At 36.2% G+C, this 25,016-nt stretch overlaps 1 protein-coding gene across 4 annotated transcripts in view; it reads left to right on the top strand.

The window, feature by feature from the left end:
* TYW5 (tRNA-yW synthesizing protein 5) overlaps positions 1-25,016 on the top strand; it is a 26,459-nt gene extending 1,443 nt beyond the window's left edge. For 2 of the 4 annotated variants that reach the window (XM_017545186.2, XM_017545188.2), the window contains 7 exons: positions 6,841-6,995; positions 11,915-11,984; positions 15,260-15,304; positions 16,466-16,603; positions 19,027-19,114; positions 19,496-19,612; positions 22,052-25,016. In XM_017545186.2, the coding sequence (XP_017400675.1) occupies positions 6,841-6,995; positions 11,915-11,984; positions 15,260-15,304; positions 16,466-16,603; positions 19,027-19,114; positions 19,496-19,612; positions 22,052-22,308 (870 nt within the window). In that variant the 3' untranslated portion in view covers positions 22,309-25,016. The remainder of the gene's footprint in view (positions 1-6,840; positions 6,996-11,914; positions 11,985-15,259; positions 15,305-16,465; positions 16,604-19,026; positions 19,115-19,495; positions 19,613-22,051) is intronic. The other 2 variants (XM_017545187.2, XM_037744527.1) reach the window with 2 other exon arrangements.

The following is a 25,016-nucleotide window of genomic DNA, read 5'->3' as shown; positions in this document are numbered from 1 at the left end:
AAAAAAAAAAAAAAAAAAAAAAAAAAGAAAAAAAAGAAAAAGAAAAGAAAAAAAAAAGGCGAAGGTAGTGGAGCATGGGAGGAATGAAGTTTTTCTTTTGATAGCAACCTACCGAATAGGATTCAAGCCTTTATTTGGAGACTTGTACTAGATGGGTTGTTCTTGCTCTCCCTGTCTCTAGACACCCCACCCCTCCCATCTTATAATGTGCTAGTCATAAGTTGCCTAAAAGGCAGTGTTGTGAAGATTAATGTATGTGGAATTGCTTTGTAAGATGCAGAGTAAAAGGTATTTTGCAAAAGGTATTTTGTAATTTAATCCCTTCAGACAAGACATATATCACAAAGAAAGCATCATTATATTTTAAAAAGTTGAAAATTACAGACAACCTTCTCTGGCCATAGTGCAGTAAAACTAGAAATTAATAACAAAATTGGAAAAAAATGACCTACCTTTCTATCTGGAAACATTAAAAAGCATGAGGGGGACATAGGCCTATGAGTTTTTTGGTAAACATTTTCCAATAACTCCATCTGTATATTGTACAGGTACATGAATAGATAGACCAGGGGAATAAAATTGAAAGTTCAGAAATATCTATTCATATGGAAATTTAGTGTGTAATAAACATGACATTTCAAAAAGCCCTAGGGCAAAAAATGACTTTTTAAAAAATAGACTATTTTTTAGAGTCTTTTTAGGTTCATAGCACAACTGACCAAAGGTACAGAGATTTCTTATATCCTTCCTGCCCTGACATGGATAGCCTCCTCCATGATCAACATCCCCTCATTAGAGTGGTATATTTGTTACAATTGTTAAACCTACATTGACATATCATTTTCACCCAAAATTCATAATTTACGTTTGGGGCATACTATTGATATTTTACATGCCATAGGTTTGGGCAAATTTATAATAAAATGAATCCACCATTGTGGTATTATACAGAGGAGTTTCACTGCCCTAATGGTGCTGGAGCAACTGGATAGTTATTTAGAAAATAATAAAATTCTATTTGTATCTCACACTGTACATAAGAATAAACTCCCAAGTGGATCAGAAAAATGTAAAGAAATGAAACTACACAGTGCTAGAAGAAAATATGGGTAAATTCCTCTATAATCTAGGTCAATGGAAGGCATTTCTACCTATGATTCAAAATTCAGCTGTAATAATAGATTAAAATTTGACTACATGAGGCCGGGCGCGGTGGCTCACGCTTGTAATCCCAGCACTTTGGGAGGCCGAGGCGGGTGGATCACGTCAAGAGATCGAGACCATCCTGGTCAACATGGTGNTCACCATGTTGGTCAGGCTAGTCTCAAACTACTGACCTCAGGTGATCCACCCACGTTGGACTCCCAAATTGCTGGGATTACAGGCATAAAGTTCCTGTAATCAAAACTGTAACATACTAACTTTTAAAAATAAGACTGAGGGGATCATGCCTATTATCCCAGCACTTTGGGAGGTTGAAGTAGGCAGAGTGCCTGAGGCCAGGAGTTTGGGATCACCCTGAGCAATATAGCAAGATCCAGTCTCTACAAAAAAATAAAAATTAAAAATAAAAATTACCTAGGTGAGCTGGCACATACCTATATTCCTAGTTACTCAGGAGGCTGAGGTGCAAGGATCACTTCAGCCCAAAAGTTCAAGGCTGCAGTGAGCTCTGATCATGCCACTGCACGATGACAGAGCAAGATCCTGTCTCTCTTATTATTATTTTTTGAGATGAAGTCTTGCTCTTGTTGTCCAGGCTGGAGTGCAATGGTGCAATCTTGGCTCACTGCAACCTCTGCCTCCTGAGTTCAAGTGATTCCCCTGCCTCAGCCTTCCAAGTTGCTGGGGTTATAGGCGTGCACCACCATACCTGGCTAATTTTTCTATTTTTAGTTGAGATGGGGTTTCACCATACTGGCCAGGCTGGTCTAGAACTCCTGGCCTCAAGTGATCAGCCTGCCTTGGCCTCGCAAAGTGCTGGGATTACAGGTGTGAGCTACTGTGTACAAAACTCTATTTTTTTAAATACATAAAAAAATCAAATCTAGATCTTGTACTAAGTAGATACAGTTGAGCCTTCATCTCTGTGGAATACAAATTAACCCCCTCCAAAACTAAAAGTAATAGTACAAAAAAGGATACATATTTTAAAAATATGCTGTAACAACTATTTACATAGCATTTAAATTGTATTAGGCACTAAAAGTAACCTAGAGATTATTTAAAGTATACAGAAGGGTATGTACAGGTTATATGCAAATACTACTGGACTTTATATAAGGGATTTGAGCATCTAGGGATTCTCTGTTTTCTATAGGGGTCTTGAAACCAATCCCATGTGGCTATCAGGGGACCACTGTATAGTAACATACACTTTGCAGACAAAAACCTGAAGATCAAAGAAGTTATGGGCTGGGCATGGTGGCTCATGCCTGTAATCCCAGCACTTTGGGAGACCAAGGCGGGCGGATCATGAGGTCAAGAGATTAAGACCATCCTGGCCAACACAGTGAAACCCTGTCTCTACTAAAAACACAAAAATTATCTGGGCGTGGTGGTGCGTGTCTGGAGTCCCAGCTACTCGAGAGGCTGAGATAGGAGAATTGCTTTAAACCAGGAGGCAGAGGTTGCAGTGAGCCGAAATCACACCACTGCACTCTTGTCTGGTGCCTGGTGACAGAGCGAGACTGTCTCAAGAAAAAAAAAGGAAAAAAAAAAAAAAAAAAAAAAAAAAAAAATTTGACTACATGAAACATTTGTATGCCAGAAACACTATAAGCAAATTTGAAAGACAAATGCAAACTAGGAGAAAATAGTTGCAACATATATCTCATATAAAGGACAGTAAAAGCCCTTGTATGGAAAGAACTTTTAAAACGGGGTAAGGCGTGGGCGTGGTTGCTCACGCCTGTAATCCCAGCACTTTGGGAGGCCCAGGCGGGCGGATCACGAAGTCAGGAGTTTGAGACCAGCATGACCAACATGGTGAAACCCCATCTCAACTAAAAATACAAAAATTAGCCAGGCATGGTGGCAGGTGCCTGTAGTCCCAGCTACTCAGGAGGCTGAGACAGAAGAATTGCTTGAACCTGGGAGGCGGAGGTTGCAGTGAGCCAAGATCGGGCCCCTGCACTCCAGCCTGGGGCAACAGAGCAAGACTCTGTTTCAAAATAAAAAAAGGAGTGAGGAGGTGGTAAAAGGCTGAAAATCTAGTAGAAAAATGAACAAATGATTGAGGGGAGAAAAAGCAACATTTAAATGGCCTTTAAACTAGGATGTTTAAGTTTACTCTGAAGAGAAATAAAGCTACACTGAGATACAACTTCTTCCCTATCATATTGGCAAAAATTTAAAAAGCTCTGGTAATATTCTCTTGGTGAGGCTGTGAAGAAACTGGCACTGTCAAATTTTATACCAAATGGTACAACTCTTTTGGCATATCTAACTATGCGTGTTTACTTATGACCCAGTAATTCCTCATTTAGGAATTTATTCTGAAGATATACCTTCAAAAATGTGAAAATATTTACATACTGTTTCTATACTTGCAAATTATTGGAAATAACCTAAATGCCTATGCAGATGAGAGTAACTGAATAAATTATGGCCCATTTACACTGAGGCATACTAAGATGTAAAAAAGAATAGAGGTGATATCTGATCTGAGAGTGGTGATTTCTAGGATATATTTATGAATTTTTTAAAAAGCAAATTACAAAATATATAGTAAGCTATTTATGTAAAAAAAGGAAGAGAGAGGGAAATACATGTTTTTGATCACTTTGCAGAAAAGAAATACAGGAATGGTAAGCCAAAAATTAAGGAGAATCGGTTATGCATAGGGGATGTGTAAGTATGAGATGGAAGTATATGGATGGGGTGACTTTTGTATAGTTTTGATTTGGGGAATCATATTAAGGTTTTACATGCTAAAGTAATAATAAAATCAAGGATGAAAAATTATTTTTTAAAAACCTGTAATATAGAATATAAAAAGTAACACATGAACCTATTTAAATGGGAGAGAAAGAAGTTACCCATGTCACTTTTTTTAAACACCAGTACTTTAATTATATGTCCTCAGTCTAAGACAAAAAGAACTGAAAACAAATTGAATTCTAGCTAGTACAGTAAGTCCTCATTTAATGTTCTCTGTAAGTTCTTGGAAGCTGCAACTTTAAGGGAAATGGCCTATGATGAAACCAGTTTTTACCACAGGTAAGTTGATATGAACAAGAGTTAAGTTACAGTGGCATATTTATGGCCATAAAAACATCACCAAACTTGTAAATAAAGACCCAAAATACTTCTAATCTTAAATATTGAAATAAATATGAGCTTCATATACAATTAAGAAAGATGAATATAAACAAATAATTACTCAATTTTTGGTGACTTGTTGTTCAACAGTGGTCATTATAGTGGTGAGTTAAATCAAGGAATAAATGTTTACAAATGGAAAATTGTAAGGAGCACCTCCTATCACTGAACAGTTCAAAAACAAGTGTGGCAGGTTCACTGAGTGCTTTCATACTGCCTTGTTTATTGTGCACTTGTATGATTATCATATGCTTTACAAATTTTTGTTTTACATACTTTGTATCCACTCTTTCCTTCATTTTCCAACCTGTTATTCCAGTTCAGGGTCACAGGTGGCTGAAGTCTATCCTGGCAGCTCAGGCACAAGATAGGAACCAACTCTGGACAGGATACCATCCCATCTCAGGGCGCACTCACACACACATGTACACACACACGCACTCATTCGTACTAGGACCATTTAGACATGCCAGTGAACCTAATGTGCACATCTTTGGGTTGTGGGAGGAAACCAGAGTACCCAGGAAGATCCACAGAGATGTGAGGAGAATGGAAGAACCACTCAGACAGTGGCCCTGGCTAGGAATTGATTTTTTTTTCTCATCTGAGTTATAACTTAATTTGAGGACCTGCTGTAGACATGTTTTTTACAGTGGCGTGACCTAACAGTGGCAAAAGCAAATTCTGTGAATTCTTTACTTCCTGTGAGTTCTGGGATTTTGCAAGTGATTAAACATTGAGGAGGATGGGAACTAGGTTTCTCACTGTTGAAAATGGGAATTACAAATTCAGTAGACTATAATGAACTTGAAATGTTTATGGTTCATACATACATCTATTAGGTATATATGTGTGTGCATGTATTATATATATGGATATATATGGAGAGAGAGCTGAATAGAATAGGTATGTGAATTGTGGGGTATACATAGATCCTCACATATATCCTAGCTCTGTCCACTGAAGAAACCAGAGCTACTTTAAGAAATGACCGATCACAGGGCTGGGCAGAAAAAGTATAAAAGATGTCAGATTGTGTTATTTTGCCATAAAGTAAGGAAGTGCCCAGTTTAAAAAGTCACAAGAAGCATTTTGAAGGGGCTTACTGGCCAAATCTGGGATAATCTGGGCATCAAAATTATATCACTAGATTATTACCCAGTGAATAAAATAATTCAATGGAAAAGTTAGAGCTTATTTTGATATTAGAATGCCGACTAATAAATATAGAAGAAATTATGGAGTTTAGAAAAATCAGTTTTTTGCACTCATCATAGCAAAACATCGTGTGCCACCTGATGTGGCATGCTGAGAAGGCAGCACCATTCCTTTTGTGGCACATTCCTTTTCCAAAATGTGTAACTTGAGTCTAATTATGAAGAAACTTCAGATAAACCCCATTTGAAGGGTTTTCTGCAAAATAGCTGGCCTATACTCTTCCAAAATGTCAAGGTCATAGAAGATAACGAGGCTGATGATTAAACATTTCAGATTAAAAGAGACATTGCAACTAAATGAATTCTGGGCTAGGAAAAAAATACGCTAAAGGCAATCATTGGAACAATTAGAAAAATTTGAATATGGATTGTAGATTAGATAGTAGCATTATGTCAATGTTTTGTTTTTGTGTGTCTGATGGAGTTTCACTCTGTCACCCAAGCTGGAGTGCAATGGCTCAATCTCAGCTCACTGCAACCTTCGTCTCTTGGGTTCGAACAATTCTTCCACCTCAGCCTCCCGAGTAGCTGGGATTACAGACATGCAGCACCATGCCCAGCTAATTTTTTTTTTCTTTTGTATTTTTAGTAAAGATGGGGTTTCACCATGTTGCCCAGGCTGGTCTCAAACTCCTGACCTCAAGTAATCTGCCCGCCTCAGCCTCCCAAAGTGTTGGGATTACAGGCGTGAGCCACTGCACCCGGCCTACGTCAATGTTAAATATAATTTTGGTAATTATTCTGTGGTTATATAAGAGAATGTCTTTGTTCTCAGAAAATATACTTAAGTTTTTAGAGATAGAGGAGCATGGTGTCAGCAATTAAACCTTGAAATGGGCTCAAAAATTAAATTATGTTTAATTTCAATTAATAATATCTCCTCTTGACAGTAAGAACAAATCATAAAGCAAATGTGCAAAATGTTAACAACTGGTGAATCCGTGTAAAGCATTTGTGGAAATTCTTTGTAGAGTTCTTAAAACTTTTTTATAGTTTGAAATGACATCAAAATTAAAAGTTACAAAAATATTTGATTATAAAATACAAATTTTACTCATTATCTATTGATGGTCTTGCAGTTTTGTTTTGTTTTTCTAATCTTAAAATTTTGTTCTAGATATTTCACATGGCTCCTCTTCTTGTTTTAGTGACAGCATGAACTGTCAAAAGCTTTGAGTTCGAGCATCTTGGTAGCAAGAGTCGATCTTACTTGTATTTGTCTCCCTATTGCCAAATACAGCTCTTGATATGTTGTTGGTTTTCATGAATTTTGTTTTTGTATTTCTTTCCCCACTTACAGAGAAAACCTCTTGTGTTGGAAGGGATTGATTTGGGGCCATGTACAAGCAAATGGACGGCGGATTACCTAAGCCAAGTTGGAGGGAAGAAAGAAGTAAAGATTCATGTTGCTGCAGTTGCACAGATGGACTTCATTAGTAAGAACTTTGTATATAGGTATTTTCTTCTGAGGTTTACTCTGGGGATACAAATAACTTTTTTAAAACTTTTAAAATATTTTTGCATTATTATACAAAGACCATATGGCATTTCATCTTTTGGCTGGTTTGATGTAATCATGGAATAGCTTACTGATTTTTAAAGAGTGGTTTTTAAAAGACAAGAATTTTCTGAGTTTACATAATTATACAATGACTTTTTTTTTTTTGGAGACAGAGTCTTACTCGGCCACCCAGGCTGGAGTGCAGGTGGGTGATTTCGGCTCACTGCAACCTCTGCCTCCCATGTTAAAGTGATACTCCTGTCTCACCCTCTCGAGTAGCTGGGATTACAGGCACATGCCACTATGCCCAGCTCACTTTTGTATTTTTAGTAGAGACAGAGTTTCACCATGTTGGCCGGGCTGGTCTCAAACTCTTGGCCTCAAGTGATCTACCTGCCTCAGCCTCCCAAAATGCTGGGATTATAGGCATGAGCCACCATGCCTGGCCAACAATTTTTTTAAATAGGGTATATACCCAACACCTTCTGGAGGGTTAGAAGGAAGAGAACATTTCTATAACTAGGGTTAGATTACGTGTGAAGTTGGATGTGCTGTGTTCATTCAATGCTTGATTAATTAATTGATCCTACCACATTAGTAACTGTTGTCTAGAACAGGAAATTCCAAAAGGCTCTTGATTTCTTTTTCTGTCCTCTCCAGAACACCAGGATAAGGTATGTTCGATATAATCTTTCATCAACTTAGATAACTTAAAAAAATCATACTTAATTTTCCCTTTTGATAAAATAGTCTTAAATACCTTTAATTTCTTTCATGATTGTCATTTTATGCTGTGGAATTTCTTAAGAGTAAATAAGAAATAGACAAAAGCCACTGATTGTCTAAAGATGAAAGTTTTAAATGCTGTCATCTTGCAGATTTCATTTGCTATTTATTCCCATGAGTTTCATTTAAATTGTTAAATTAAAAACAAACAGCTTTCAAACTCTGAGCGTGTGATGTTCCCAGCAAATGCAGTCTATTGAAAAGCCATGTAGTTCACAAGACTTCAATTTAGAGATGAGTTAAACAGAGCTTCTAACGTCCACAGCCATTACTTTCTCATTAGTTTTCCAAGTTCATATAGCAGCTGCCAAAGCATTGCTCAGTTTTTAATCCTTTGAATATTCACCATAATGGTTTTAGTTATTAATAGGCCATGAATTGAATTTAATTGCCCTAAGTTTTTCCAAGTGTAAGAACTTTTCATTTTTTATCAGATTAAAAATGCTGGAATGATGAGTGTTTTTCAGCCAGCAGTTAATGATGTTTATTTTCCAGAGAGTCCAATGCCGTAACAAACCAGTATTGAAACTTCATCTTGAATTGCCTTGATGTTTTGTCATGTCTTTTAAACTTTTCAAAACTTGTTTTTGAAGCACATACGTTATGTAATAGTTCCTATCGCAGCTTCCTCCAAGCCTTTCACTAGAGCTACTAAAAAGTTGCAAGATTTTTTTTTTTTAAGTGGAAGAAAAAAAATAGGTTTAGTCATTTTTAGCATTTACCAAGCAGTAAGAAAGAAGGAATGCATCCAGGCCAGAGAGAGACTAGAAAGTAAGAAACCCTGCACACACGTATTTATTATGATTATCACTTCAAATTGAGATTGCTATTACGCTTCATCAAACATTGGAAGATTGATACATTAGCAAATATGAATTTTTACTTCTTTCTTCTTGGTAGTGCTCATTGTTCAGAGTTAGGATAGTCTGGACAAAAGAACCCTGAGTGTTGAAAGGATATTGTTGGCATTCTTCTGATCATAGATTGTTTTTAAAAAGTCTCATCATGTCAGGTTTGCCACATCTATCTGTCGCATCCTGTAATTCCTGTCATCATCTTGCTCTTGTTGTTTATTGTACTCTCATCAGTTCTGATCTTGATTTTTTAAAGCAGCCTTTTCCAAATGGGGAACAAGACAGTGAAGGGCTTTTTTCTTCTTTTTTAAAATGTTGATGACTACTTGCATGCTGCAAAAGGGTACATTATCATTGCTGTTAACCCCACCATCTGTCCTTTACTGAGCACTTATTATATTATCAGGTACTGTGCCAAGCAATCTAGGTTATATTACTCATTTAAACTTCAGAACAATCTGTGAGGTAGATATTTTTAATAATAATTTCACAAATGAGGAAAGAGAGGTTTAAAAATATTAAGTAACTTCTCAGGATCATATAGCTTGAAATGATGGAGCCCAAGGTGTTTACTCAAATTTCCCTGACTCCACAGAGTCTGTGATTAAACCTTTGACATTACCCTCCTTACTGGTGCCGCCAGTCCAGACAAATGGCACGTTAATAACCAGTGCTCTTCTTTTTGAAACTTGGATAGATTTTTAAAAAGTCAAACAACTTCCCAATTTATATTCCTAATTTCTCCCCCATCTGGGCTTAGCAGAAGCTATGACAGGTAGATCAGAAGATCCAGGCGTCCTGGGAATTGTGTATGACTCAGTTGCTTTCCCTGAGCAGGATGGGAGCCCCCTGGCCTCAGAGTGACTGATGCTGGGAGGTTCCTGGTTACAGACGCTGGAGGCAAGTGGCTGTGTCTTATCTCAGGAGCTGTTTCAACAGCAGGCACAGGAGGCAGCTGCCACACAATTAGGACTGAAGGAGCTTCCAAGTCACTGCTTGGTCCATCTACACAAGAACTGCATCCCCCAGTATACACTAGGTCACTGGCAAAAACTAGAGTCAGCTAGGCAATTCTTGGCCGCTCACAGGTTGCCCCTGACTCTGGCTGGAGCCTCCTGTGAGGGGGTTACTGTTAATGACTGTATAGAGAGTGGGTGCCAGGCAGCAGTCAGTGTCATGGGCACAGAACCTAACAGCTGATTTCCAACTCTCACTCATGAAAATAAAAGTTGCTGGAGCTTGAAAAAAAAAAAAAAAAGAGAGAGAGAGAGAAGGTTGCTGGTGGCACCCCAGTTCTGCTTATCTGGGCTGAGCTACTCTGTCTGCTTTTTCAGGGTCACTATTCTGCTCTGTTTTTCTAAAGGTCTAAAGAATACTTCTGTGTTCGCCCTAGTAAGAAAGCTAAGCATGGGTAAATGCAGCAATTACAATAGTAGCTATGGTCCAGATAAGCTTCCCTACTGGCCCAGACCCTTCAAAGATGCTTTGAAGAATGAAAGCATGAAGGAATGAAGGGTATATGGTGAGGTCACGGATGGGAAACATTGAGTAGGAGAATGCCAAGTAAATTTGTTGATATTAGTTAGTCAGACACTATTTATAGTCCAAGAAATCGTACTCTGCATTGGTCTGAGTAGTGGCAAACCCCTCTTTCCTCTCCTGCAATGCTCACTCTACATAATTACCAGGAGTGGCCTGAAGTTCAGATTGACATTCACAGCACCCACCAATCCATAACCTGGCATCAGATTCCCTTAGCTTTTTGCAGGAGGATATAAGGCAGAAAATGGCATTCTAGCAGGATCGTATCAGTGGAGCCTTTATACAAATCCAGGGACTATTTTTTGACTCATCAAGTTATAGCTTAGTTGTAAGGGAATGAGACTATGGAGGCAGTATAGAAACACCTGAGCTTAGGTAAGACACATGGACCACAGAAACCAGTAGCTTGAAACACCCCATGAACTTAGCTTCTGCATTCTTCCAAGGGCCGTACTCAGGAGAGTTGCACTATACACAGGAAAGCCAAATCCTCTACTTCTGAACAAGTATTTATAGTCTACTCATAAGCCACATAGTGCAGACATAATTCATCAACCAAAGGTTATTTTTACAATAAACAGTGTTACCTGATGTCACAACTGACATTCCACATTTGTCTTTAATTTTTTTTTTTTATTCAACATAATTCATGGGTTCACACCATGTTTGTTTTTACTTAGTATATTTCTGGGAAAACAGTGCAAGGAAAAAGTAAGCTGGCCCTAGTCATCTCATAGAGAAGAAGAAAGTGTTTAGCTAACCTTTCCTTTCCACTTTCTCAGTACAGAGTTCAAGTGGGAAGATATTTAGTAGTAAGACTGAAAAGATTTCAGCTTTTAATCAGAAGTTTGGAGGCAGGAGTGCAGTACAGGGAGCAGAGGAGGGGCTTTTGACCTAGAGGCTTTTGAGGAATTCATTGTCTTGTTACCTACACAGTATCATCTTCATTTATAGGGCAGTACTTTTGATTTTAGAAAGTGAAGGGATAGAAGCAATCTGGAGTAAAAATATCCTTCTAGCTCAAGAGTGTGATGTAAAGAAAACAAACTTTGCTTCCACAGTATTCAGCCCTGTTCATCAGGATAGAATAAGACAGGCATTTGGGCAGAAATTTTGAAGGATAAAAATTGGTCACTTCACTGGAATTCTCCTTGAGCTATTCCTCAGAAGTAAGGATGAGAGCAGTGTTACTGGCTTCTGTGTTCTGTGATAGTGCCAAAAGGTGGGAAGAATGGAGGGTGGTTATCTTCATGGGACCATTTGTGTATTGTCTCTTCCAAAGTAGCACGAGTAGTTTGCCCCGCTCTTCATAAGATTTGTTTTGCCATGACACTTAAAAACAGGTAGCAGAACCTGAAAGTCTGTGTATTTGCAAAGGTAATCAGATACCATAGGAACATTTTTCTATCATAACTTGGAATAGAAGAATATTGACCTATAGAAGGATCCATTAGAACCATAGAGTTTTAAATCTTTAATTCCAAAATTTTAGACAACTTAGGTCAAGTAAGCCTACTGCTCAATGAGTTTTGAAAAGTTAGAATTTCACATAATAGATTATAATAAAAATCACAGATAGTGTAAAACAGGAAAGTATATCCAACTGCAACAAGCCTTTATGTGTAGTGATTACATTCTTACTAGTTAATCTGTTATTATTAAGCCCAGGGATTCCTTTTTGTTTATTTCAGAACTTTACCTTTTGACCAGTTGGTCCAGAGAGCCGCTGAAGAGAAGCATAAAGAATTCTTTATTTCAGAGGTAATTACGTTTAACGTTTTTAAAAGAAGTCATTAATATCTGTATACTAAATGGGTTTTCTCATGAAAGGATGCTAGATATACAAGAGCTATGGCCTTCTCTGATAGACATTCTTAAGATGTAGTTGGATGCACCATAGACTGTAGCTCTGCTATTTATTAGCTCTCAAACTGGCCAGACTATTTTTCTGTACTTCAGTATAGTCATCTTTGAAATGGGGGTAATAATAGTACCTATTTTATAAAGTGTTTGTGAGGATTGACTAAATAAAGTCAGTAAAATACTTAGCAGTATGCCTGATGTATAGAAATTACTCATTAAATGTTAGCTATTAATGTTACTTCCTTTTAAAATGCTTTGGTCTGATATGCCAACATCAAATGCTAATGAAGAACTTCATTTTCATATGTATTGACTATTAGCCTGTTTCCATATTCTTGTTATCAATGTGATTTCTGTGTGTATTTGCTACAATATTTGTTCAGGATTAAATGCAGAAGAATTCTACTTAATTATAGTCTAGCTTTAAATAATTCAATTTAAATGCCTTGAGTAAGGCGTTAAGGCCTTGTATATAAATATGTTTTTAAAAATTCACTGTGTTGGCCGGGTGCAGTGGCTCACGCTTGTAATCCCAGCACTTTGAGAGGCCGAGTCAGGCAGATCACCTGAGGTCAGGAGTTTGAGACCAGCTTGACCAACATGGAAAAACCCCATCTCTACTAAAAATACAAGATTAGCCAGGCATGGTGGTGCATGCCTGTAATTCTAGCTACTCGGGAGGCTGAGGCAAGAGAATCACCTGAACCTGGGAGGCGGAGGTTGTAAGCCGAGATCACGCCATTGCACTCTAGCCTGGGCAGCAAGAGCGAAACTCCATCTCAAAAAAAAAAAAAGAAAAAAAAATTCACTGTGTTACTCAAAAGCACATTTTAAAAACAAATTGCTTTTTAAGCTTCGAATAAAGCTGTTGTTTGCTTTGTGCCATTGCATTTTTACAGTTCTCTTGTCAGGTAATATTTACACTAGATTACCACCACAATCCCCACAAACTCTGTAGGTCTGTGATTCTGTAAAATTACCAAAATATCTTTTAAAATTGATCCCATTAGTTGCACCTGAGAACTGTTTTCTAACTTTATAGCCATGCTTTGAACATGTATATTCAGTTGCCCTTTGGTACTTTTGTGTCTAAAGGTAAAGAGTGGTACAGATTTAAATAGCCATGAAATGTGAAGTAAAAGAAATAGACACATGGTAAATGATTAAAGTCTAAAAATTATGGAAAGTGTGTAAACAAGATCAACATGAACTGTCAGTTTGGTCCTCTAGGAAGCAGATGCTGAGATGGAATTAGGACTGCAAAGGGCTTGCTAAATAGAAATACCTGTGAAAGGAAAGGCGAGGAAGCCATCAGGTGTAGATACAGATCTGACAGTCTCTGCCAACTCATCCTGGAACTCCTGAGCAGACTGCCTGTGAGAAAAGTCCTGCATTGGGTGGCAGTGTCCAGGTCATTTACCATCTTAAGTCACTGGTTGGGACTACCCCAAGAAGAGCATGTCCTGGGTTCCAATCCTGAGGTGGACCTAAAGAAGTTAACATCTGGTAGCTCTAAGCTAATCACGCTTCTTGCAGTTAAGCAGTGAGTTCTTTCTCAGGAATCAGAAGGGATTCCTGAGAAGTGTACCTCTGTGTCTGCTGCATGAATTTTATTTTTTAAGTCTTAGAACTAGTAGAAAACCCTCAGAATTTTGAAGAACGTATTTTGAAAATCTGATGTGGTGGTAGCTAAAAATAGAAAAACAGTGAATCTGAGAGTTCAATTAAAACTTCAATCATCAATTTATGTCTTAAGATAAATATGATGATCTTTTGAAGTTTGTGTTGTAAAGCTCAGTATTGGGTGAAAGTGGCAGAATTCTGAGTTTGGATTGCCTATGTGCTTGACTTGGTCTCACTTTTCTAACAGTGAATGTTTTATAGTTCAAACAGTTCTCTATTTAGGTACTTGGTGAAGTATAAATAATAATTTTCGGCCTAGCATGGTGGCTCATGCATATAATCCCAGCACTCTGGGAGGCCAAGGCAGGAGGATCACTTAAGTCCAGGAGTTTGAGACCAACCTGGACAATATAGCTAGTCTCCTCTACAAATAGTAAAAAAAAAAAAAAAAAAAAAAAAAAAAAAAAAAAAAAAAAAAAAAAAAAAAAAAAAAAAAAAAAATTAGCTGAACATCCCAGCTGCTTGGAGGGCTGAGGCAGGAGGATTGCCTGAGCCCAGGAGGTTGAGGCTGCAGTGGGCATGATCGCATCACTGCACTCCAGCCTGGGTAGCAGAATGAGACCCTGTCTGAAAACAATTTAAAAATTTTAAATAATTTTTAAATGATCAATTTAAGTTTACTATGATGAAATTATATTTTTCTAATTCATACATGAGCTGAATCTTAAGCATTTGGCTTGAGAATTTATAGGCAGGGATAGGCTTACATTTATAAAATACAGTGTTCTAGATTTTAAATATATATATTATTAAAAGCATAAGGTATTTTGTTACTGTACATTTGTATTGTATTTGCTAAGTACTAAAACACTATTAAAATAAATCTAAATAATTTGAAATATAAAGACTAACTCATTGTAGCTTTAGAGATGGTATGTATATATTGTCTTTAGAATTTATTTTAATGTTTTAAGGATCCAGTCATTATTATGAGCAAGACATTTCTTCATATGGCCACCAGAGAGCATTAGTAGAAAGGGTAAGAGAATTAACTTTTTTTTTTCTTTCGTGAAACAAGGTCTTGCTCTGTCACCCAAGCTGGAGTGCAGTGGCACTATCATAGCTCACTGCAGCCTCAGCCTCCCGAGTAGCTGGGACTCCAGGCACGCACCACCATACCCAGCTAACTTTTTTGTAGATGGTGTCTCACTCTGTTGCCCAGGCTGGTCTTGAGCTCTCGGACATAAGCAGTCTTCCTCCCCTAGCCTCCCAGAGTGCTAGGATTATAAGTGTGACCCACCATGACCAGCAATAATTGAACTTTTTAGAAAACTACTTAACTGGGTCAGATTTTAAGATTTGTTTCGTAACTTCTTTACTTTGTAATATTTTTGAAATTAAGGTGTTTTATTTTTTTCCATAGTTCTGAGTACATAATTCTTTTTTTACTTTTAATTATTATGAATACATGATAGCTATACATATCTTAGCATTTTTACATTTTAAAAAGTAAAATATTGCTGATGTTATTTTTCCATGGGATGTTTAAGGATGAGAAATACTACTTACGGTCACTTGGAGAAGATCCTAGAAAGGTAAGAATTCTGAAGGTAAACAATTGCTTAAAATCTAAATGGATGTATATATGTTAACTGGCAACACTGTAATTTTTATACTTACTGCCTGACATATACCCTGTTTATCCTTTTCCATTCTTTTCTCAGTGATTTGTGCCTCTAAATAAGAAGTAAGATGATTAAAAATTGATTACTTTGTATTCAGGTAGGCCTTTAGAATCTTAGTGTTTACAGTCATCTAATCGCTATACAATAAGAAATTTCTTCTACTGCATATTTTATAGGTAGTGACTCAGCTAATAAAATATTAATCCAAAAATAATTATTAGAATCCTGAATAGTTTATTGTATAAGTTTTGACATGTACTCAGAGTCAAATCAGTATGGTTGCCATGTTAAGGAGTAGTCCCTAAAATGATCAAATGGGATTTTTTTTCCATTAGTTTCATCATTTAGTTGTTTACCCTCTCTTTTAGTCCCTTCCCTCAGTAGAATCCACAGATTTTATGTAGGTGATGACTAGTAATGTTAGTTGAGGGTGTTGACTCCTGAATATTAGAGTGGACAACAATTGTGTAATTCTTGCTTAAAGTAGGAAGAACCTTTCCATTAATGAAGTATATTGAGCTTAATGGTAGTGATACTATTAAATCTGCAGCCTTGTTACACAGCCTGGTATTTCTTCATTTGAAAGATCATATATCAGCTGAGCGAGGTGGCTCATGCCTATAATCCTAGCACTTTGGGAGGCTGAGTTGGGTGGATCACCTGAGGTCAGGAGTTGGAGACCAGCCTGGCCAACATATTAAAACCCCATCTATACTAAAAATTAGTCAGATGTGGTGGCGCATGTCTGTAATCCCAGCTACTCAGGAGGCTAAAGCAAGAGAATTGAGAATCACTTGAACTCGGGAGGCGGAGGTTGCAGTGAGCCAAGATGGTGCTACTGTACTCCACCCTGGGTGACAGAGCAAGACTCTGTCTCAAAAAAAAAAAAAAAAAAAGAGAGAGAGAAGGAAAGAAGAAAGGAAGGGAGGAAGGGAAAAAGATCATATATTGGCACATGGTCACATCATAGTATTTTAGTATTTTAAAGCAGTGAACAAAGTTTTTCCCCATTCTTCCTTAATATCATGGGTTCTAATTTAATTTTTCCTTTATATGTTTCTGTAAATACAGGATGTTGCAGATATCAGAAAGCAGTTTCCTTTGTTGGAAGGAGATATTAAGTTTCCAGAATTCTTCAAAGAGGAACAGTTCTTTTCCAGTGTTTTTCGAATTAGTTCACCAGGATTACAACTTTGGACTCATTATGATGTATGCTACATAAATGAGATATCTAAAGCTACAATAGATCTTTAGCATTATAGATTTAACAGTCACAGTTTTAACTTCCTATAGGCTACCCTAAAGATCTGTGTAATTTGCTGAAACATGACTTTTGGAAAATAAGTACTCTGCATAGCAGTGATATAGGAGTGAATTATTTTGCTAATGGCAAAGCCTAGTTGGTTCCTCACATTTGTATTGCTCTGTAGTCCTAATTCTTGATTCATCATCATTTATATACCAAGTTTTATGAAGTGATTTTTTTGCATGTGAAAAATGGCCATCAGATAAGGGGGGAGATTGTATTGAAAAAAGTGATAAGCTTGTAGTATGAGGAGGTGTAAATGATACACATGACTCTGGCCACCCAGAGATTCATAGCTCTCTCCAGAGTTACATTATTCAGGAAAATGGCGGAAGCTTGTTGAGTCATTAGCAATTATAAGATATGAGGATATCTGAAGATCTTAGGATATATATGCCTTGAGAATATCACATATCTGCTGTATTTGTAGGGCAGCAAAATGTGTGCAATATTGGTCTTATTTATCAGTGGTGTTATTTTGTTTGCTTAAGTTTGTGTACACATCTATAAGCATTTTAAAAACATTAAAAATACTAGTTTGGTATATAGTTTAGTGTTGGGAAGTAGAGAAACTTAAGGAAGGTAGAGCAATATCTGACAGGTTTCCAAAGAGAAAAAAATTTTTTTAAGTTCTAAATCACACTATAATGTTTTATACATGTGTTTTATAATTCAGTTGAGAACTTCTTGGGAGGATTTTACCATAGTCAGTAAATCTGTAATTAAATGAAATAGACATAAACTCTTAGCATATTTTATATTTTATATTAATGACATGGTGAGAAAATCATGTGGTAATACATTGTAACTACATTCTATGATTATTATCATTATTATTATTGTTGTTGTTTTTGAGACAGAGTCTTGCGCTATCACCCAGGCTGGAGTACAGTGGCACAATCCTAGCTCACTGCAACCAATCCCTCCCAGGTTCAAGCGATTCTTGTGTCTCAACCACCTGAGTAGCTAGGATTACAGACATGCACCACCACACCCGGCTAATTTGTTTTTGTAATTTTAGTATAGATGGGGTTTTGCCATGTTGACCAGGCTGGTCTTGAACAACTGGCCTCAAGTGATCTGTCCCCCTCGACCTCCCAAAGTACTTGTGAGCCACGGCACCCAGCCTCTATGATTATGTTTTAAATTTTAAGTAGTATCCCTTTTACTTTGAATTATAATAGAATGCTGGGGCATGGTGGCTCACGCCTGTAATCCCAGCACTTTGGGAGACTGAGGCGGGCGGATCACCTGAGGTCGGGAATTCGAGACCAGCCTGACCAACCTGGAGGAAACCCCATCTCTACTAAAAATACAAAATTAGCCGGGTGTCATTGCAGGTTCCTGTAATCCCAGCTACTTGGGAGGCTGAGAATCACTTGAACCCAGGAGGCGGAGGTTGTGGTGAGCCGAGATCATGCCATTGCACTCGAGCCTGGGCAACAAGAGCAAAACTCTGTCTCAAAAAGAGAAAAAAAAGAATGATAATAGAATGTAATATATAAAGCTTTTCTTATAAAATTAAGTCAGAGGAATGCTAGTTTGATTGTATAGTTATAGTATACATAAGTAAAGGGTTAGTACTAAAAGGAAGAATGCTTGGGTAGAAGTAAAAAGTCATGAATGCATCTTGCTTAGTGTTTATCTTAAATCCTTAGCTGAGAATTATGTGGCTCTGCCTTTAACATTTTTCACAATCTTTACCAAGAAAGTGTACTGTTGCATTCACAGGAAAAGTTAAGATTGCTCCAATAATAAATATATATTAAGCAAATCTGTCATAAATCACCATACAGTTTGCAGAAAAGAAAAAAAATAAAATCTGTGAAATTATATCCCTATAAAAATAATTTGAAAATCAAGATACCTCTAATGAAATTATGGTTGAACATACATTAAGAGTTTAGCAGTAGTTGCAGCAGTACCTTGTATTTTCCTGGCATCTGATTTTTCTAAGTGCTTTTACTCTGTTCTCTAATATTGGGCTTATAGCATTCCTTAACAGATAGTAAATATTAACCAAGGGGAGCCTTAAATAGGCTTAACTGTGCTGTCAGTTAATGACAAGGGTAAATAGTTTTCTGACTCCCCATTTCCTAATTTGCCAAGCCTTCCCATTTTAGGGCAGTACTGCAGAAATGTCTTTAAGGCCCAGTTGTATATGGAATACAAATGTTTTTATTGTTAGGTGACTGTAAGAGTCCTAAGTAAAGTAAATCAAGTCTCATTAAAGGATCAGGTTTTCAATTAAAGTTTAGAATGCCATTGGTTCTATTTATTTGAATTTTAGATAATAATTACCCCATAAGCTTTTATTGGTCTTCAGGTAATGGATAATTTCTTAATACAAGTGACAGGAAAAAAGCGTGTTGTACTCTTCAGCCCTCGAGATGCCCAGTATTTATATTTAAAAGGTAGGGTTTTTGTTTGTTTTTTTTTTGAAGTTTATATTTCTAAAGTCTATTCAGTTACTCTTTGAGAAATCTCTTGATTCTTACAGGAAAAGAACACTTTAGGATGTCTTCCTAATTGTATTCTCCATTGTATTTGTGTATATATGTAATAACAGGTTCAAATTTTGAGATTATCTTAATTATATTACATGGCTATCAGTCATCAGAATTAAAGAGTGAGTCACTGAAAACTGTCTTAGATTTCAGTAGCATAGTAATTCTCATAGTGCGGGTATTGTAATTGTGTAGAAAAGAATAAATTTTCAGATGTATATTTACGATTACTTTTATTTAAGTGCTAACTTTGTTGAATCTACATGATCCCTTTTTGGAACTTTTTAGGTACTAAATCAGAAGTACTGAATATAGATAACCCAGACTTGGCTAAATATCCACTTTTTTCCAAGGCTAGAAGATATGAATGTTCCCTTGAAGCTGGTGATGTATTATTCATTCCTGGTAAGATTTCTAGACCTCAGTAATGTGCTATTTATAAAATATATACTCTGTCACTCATCCTTCATGTGATTTTTTTTTTTTAGTACAAACATATATTTGTTATATGTATCCTGTCCTATACAAGATGATTTTTATACAAAACTCTGTGTGTGTGTGTGCGTGTGTGCGTGTGCGCGCGCGTGCGCGCACTTAAAGCAGGCCTAGGCAAACTTATTATAAGTTAACAGTCCTAGCACTTTGGGAGGCTGAGGTGGGAGGATTGCTTGAGGCCAAAAGTGCAAGACCAGCATGGGCAACATAGTGAGACCCTGTCTCTATAAAAATAAATAAATACATTTAGTCAGGTATGGTAGTGTGCATCTGTAAGTCCCAGCTACTTGGGAGGCTGAGGCAGAAGAATCTCTTGGGCCCAGCAGATTGAGGTTGAGGAGGCTGATGCAATGGCATCATGAAACCACTGTACTCCAGCCTGAGCAACAGAGCAACACTGTCTCTAAATAAATTAAATTAACAGTCTTGCTTTCAAGGGCAACCTGTAAAAATAATATTATACTCTAAACTATTTTACTAAATGACATCAGGCAAGGCACTTTTTTTTAATGTTTTTTTGTTTGTTTGTTTGTTTAATTTTCCAAGTAAGATACTTTATATCTGGGAAAAGATTATACTGGTTGGTTTTTTAAATTATGTTTTAAAAATAATATTGTCCTCTATTTTATTAAATGACATCAAGTGAGATACTTTATATGTGGGAAAAGATTATATTGATTGGTTTTATAAATTATTTTTAAAATATTCATGTATTTTAGAATTTTGCCACTTAAATATTTATCAAAAAAAGATAAATATTTTTCATGGCCAAAACAGATGAAAGATTTCATTAAGTATTAACATTTTATAATCTCAACACGTATGGTATCATTTGTGTACATTATTTTTCTATACAGTCTGGATTTGTGTCACTTAATTTCTTTGTTCAATTAATAGGCATTAGTTTGAAAGTACATAAAGTTTTAATGTTGTTAGTCACCACAGCAAGGTAATTACATCTATAATTAATACTTAAAAATGAACTCTTGAAGATTATAAAAATCATAATTAAAATTAAAGGGATGTATTAACAAATTCTATTCATAGTTGTAGTTCCGTATCTAAATATATTAAGAATCATTAATACTTGTTTTCATTGATAAAAATAAGTAAATATTAATAAAGATAGATATTTGATTATTTCATTTGGGACTAGATGATAAATTCCTTGAAGACAAAGAACCATGTTTTGTTCATCTTTGTCTTCTCCCAAAGAGCCTGATATAATGTCTTTCATATAATTGATCATCTATAAAAATTTGATTGACTTTTTAATTCTTATTTTCATTGAAAACAACCAACATATTAGTCTTCAAATCCATTGCCATCTTTTAAATTTAAATTTTTTTTTTTTTTTTTGTATTTTGGGAACATGATTAAGGTCTGTGTGGTTTTCCTTTATTCTACATGCAGTTTTATGAAAAAAGAAAGAAATACTGAATATTTGCATATATTTTTAAACAAAAGCAAAATTCCTATCTTTGGGTTTAAATTCAACAGAAGGCTTAGCAGTTTCTTCCTATTATATTAAATAAGGGAGAAAAGATTCTGAAAGAAAGTGTAGTTAAGATTAAAGCCATGTTTGAAAATTAGTTTTCCAAATCAAAATATGTTAAGCTTTTGTTTTTCCTTAAACACTCTTAGAATAAGTTTCTAAAATTTAATCTCCCTTTCACAGGATTAAAAGGGTTTTTTAATGTGATTAGTGTAGGTATATAATATGATAAAAGTTTACTTATCATTTCTACCACCAAAATATTTGCTGTAGTTTTATATACTATTTATAAAGAAGCTGAAAGAAATATAAGATGATTATAATTGCATTTGAAATATAAAACTAAGGAGGCCATAATGAATACGAAATTAAGCAAGTTAGAAAACCAAATTGTAGCTTGAACAGGAAGTCTTCGGGGACAAAAGTATTGTAGTGAATCAGAAAAGGTCAAAGGTAACTCCTCAAGTAATTGAAATGTTCTGTGTACCAAAAAATAAACACTTTGATGTGGTTGCATGACTCAGGAAGTATAAACAAGTAACACAAAACACAGCCCTAGATTAGAGAACTGCAAAACAAATATATCTTTATTATGTCTTTCAAGTTTAAAGGAAAAATTGCTATTTCTAAAGGTTTTAAAAGTAAGGGTTGTGCTATTGACACTTTAAATTTGTTGGCAATTCATAAAAGTTAAAATGATTCTGTTAAAAGCCTGGAGTGTGCTAACGAAGGGATCTGGTTACAAGAATTATTTCTTACATTGGCTATATGCAATTCGTGATATTTCACTGACATTTTGGGTTTTTTTTTAACTGTAGGTTTTATTTTTAACTTGTTTTTTAAACTTTCTCCAGCTTTGTGGTTCCATAATGTAATTTCTGAAGAGTTTGGAGTGGGAGTGAACATCTTTTGGAAGCACCTTCCATCTGAATGCTATGATAAAACAGATACCTATGGCAACAAAGATCCTAAAGCAGCATCAAGAGCTGCACAAATTTTGGACAGAGCCTTGAAAACACTGGCCGAATTACCAGAGGAATATAGGGACTTCTATGCACGACGAATGGTCATACACATTCAAGACAAAGCCTACAGCAAGAACTCTGAATAGATAATTAAGTGAATGCAATGCACATAAACATTTTAATAACATTTAGGTCAAATACTTTAAAGGTATAATGATATAAATTAATCTTTAAACATTTTGTTAAAATAGGAAAGATAAATCAGATTTAACAGATTATATAAGTAGGAAGGGGTGTTTGTGTGGATTCTACTTGATGCAGATTGTTATAATTAAAGAATGCTGTGCTGACACCACTCTTTAACATTCAGATGCTGACCACTAAAAGTCCAACTGAAAATGACTTAAACAATAAGAAAATATATTGAATCACAATAAGTGAAATTTATAGATAGAATGGGCTGCAGTGTTTCTGATCCAGTGATTCTGTAATATCATCAAGAACCTTGGGAGACCGCCTCCGCACCCCACCCCCTTTTCACCCACAACATTGGCATCATCCTAAGGCTGGCTACCCTCGTGGTCATGGGATGATTGCCAGTAGCAGTTGGAGCCTTCCGCATCTTCATTTACATGCAGTGGAAGAGTTAGGCTGGATTCTAGGGGCCTCGTCCTAATATGAGAAAGCTTTCCCAGAATTCACTTTCCATATCCTAAGGTCTCATTGCTCTAAAATAACTTAGTCCTGTCTATCCTTGAGCCAGTCACTGGCAAAGGGTCTGGAATAACACTTAGGGCAGTAAGGTCTACTGGAGCTGAGAGTAGAAGTGGAGGCCTCATGAGGGGTATATGGGGACAGAATGGATAAGTTTTTAAAATCACGGTTCTGATAGGAAAACCATGAGTAACTAATAGTATCTATTACATTTGCCTAGAAACAGAATTTTATAAGGAACTTTAAAAACTACAGATACCTAGGTCCCAACTTTGTAGACTGATTGAGAATGTTTGGGATTTGGTATAGGAACTTAATGGACCTCACAGGGTGTTTCCATACATAATCAGCTGAGATCAACTGGACTTGATGATAGTGACTTGGATTATTAGTTTTGTAATTAGTCCAAAACAAATGTTTAATCTGATCCTGACGTTTTTTGCCACCCAGTTTGTCAGGTCTTTTTTTTTTTGGTTTTTGAATGTTAGAAAACATTTACTTAAAGAATGAATAAATGAGATCCTAATAGTGTTGTCATTGAAGACAGTGAGCCATTGTGTGTGGATCTCTGCTATTCTTTGTTCTGTACCTAGTAATTATATTGCAGTGTCATTGAAGAGCAGATAATCTTTGCTGAACATAAATGTGCCCATGTAAAGCAATCTCTTAGTACATCAATTTGGTGCATTTTAATTAGAGAAAATAATTTTCTCTATTGAAGAGAATCCATCCACTTATGCCCTATAAATTATAGTAAATAAGAAAGGAGAAGCATATAAAACATTCTGAGTTTTCTAAGTGTCTTTGGAAACAGATAAGTTACTCAGGTCAACAAAGCTGAAAAGAGTCTTGTCAGAAATGGAATGATTATATTAGCCAAATTTAATTATCAGATTTTGATCTTCATTACCTTAGGCTAAGCAAAGAACTTCTTTAGTGATTCCTTGTCCTTCAGTAAGAAAAAAGACAAAACTCCTCTTAGTGTACACAGTATTTATGGTCAGTTTTTAATCCTTTTTTTTCTTAGCAATTGAACTGATAGAGACTATAAATCTAGAGTCATGTAGAAAACTTGGAAGTATTAATAAAACAGATTACAGTTGTGCAATGAACATTCATCTTAATTGTTTAATGGAGAAGCAAACTGGATGGTCTTAGACAAAATAACATTTATCTGTGAAGCTTATTTTCCTCATATTTAAAACAGAACTACCAAAATGCAGAAAGATAGTTCAAGGGCAGGCACATAGTTGATGACTTATGCTAGTTTTTCTATTTAATTATATTCTTTTTTTGCTGAGAGATTTGAGGTAGCTTCTGTTGCAGTATTTATAATATTTACAAAGTTAGAGAACTTTCCTTTGGGATGTTTTAAAATTACTTCCCTGGTCATAGTTTTTATTATTAGGGTCTGTTTATTTCAACTACAAAATATTTTAATCTTTTTTTCCTACTGGGTTAAGACCAAATGAGATATTTGTTTTTAATGTGTAAATATTACACAGTATATGTTAGCTGGAACTTCTCAGGAGTTCTGAATCTTAGTTTTTACTGAACGAGATTTTAGAAGCCATCTAACGAACCCAGATTGCTTAATGATTGTCTGGGCTCACATAGCTATGGGTGATAGAAACTGAGATTACAGTTGTGATCAGTAATTCTCCATTCTTTCTCCCTGATGTGCAGCACATCTCCAGCACTTCCAAATAGATTACACAGCTTTTCTTTGGCTAGTTTGGGGGCTTGACCTGATGCAAAAAGGAATTTTTTTCCTCTGCCCACAAAATTTCTCACTGCTCTGCTTGCTACACAGATAAGATTCAAAATAAAATTAACGATGAGCCGAGTGCAGTGGCTCACACCTATAATCAATCCCAGCACTTTGGGAGGCCGAGGCGGGCGGATCACAAGATCAGGAGATTGAGACCATCCTGGCCAACATGGTGAAACCTGTCTCCATTAAAAATAATACAAAAATTAGCTGGGTGTGGTGGCGCATGCCTGTAATCCCAGCTACTTGGAAGGCTGAGGGAGGTGAATCAGTTGAACCAGGAAGTTGGGGGTTGCCTGGTGATGGAGGGAGACTCCATCTAAAAAAGAAAAGTAATGATGAATTGCATTACACCAGAATGTAATACAA

The sequence above is a fragment of the Cebus imitator genome, unplaced genomic scaffold (assembly GCF_001604975.1).
Source record: "Cebus imitator isolate Cc_AM_T3 unplaced genomic scaffold, Cebus_imitator-1.0 Scaffold178, whole genome shotgun sequence".
In the NCBI taxonomy this organism is placed as follows: domain Eukaryota; kingdom Metazoa; phylum Chordata; class Mammalia; order Primates; family Cebidae; genus Cebus; species Cebus imitator.
The sequence above is the reverse complement of the archived record's forward strand: the minus strand, read 5'-3'. Positions and strand labels throughout refer to the sequence as shown.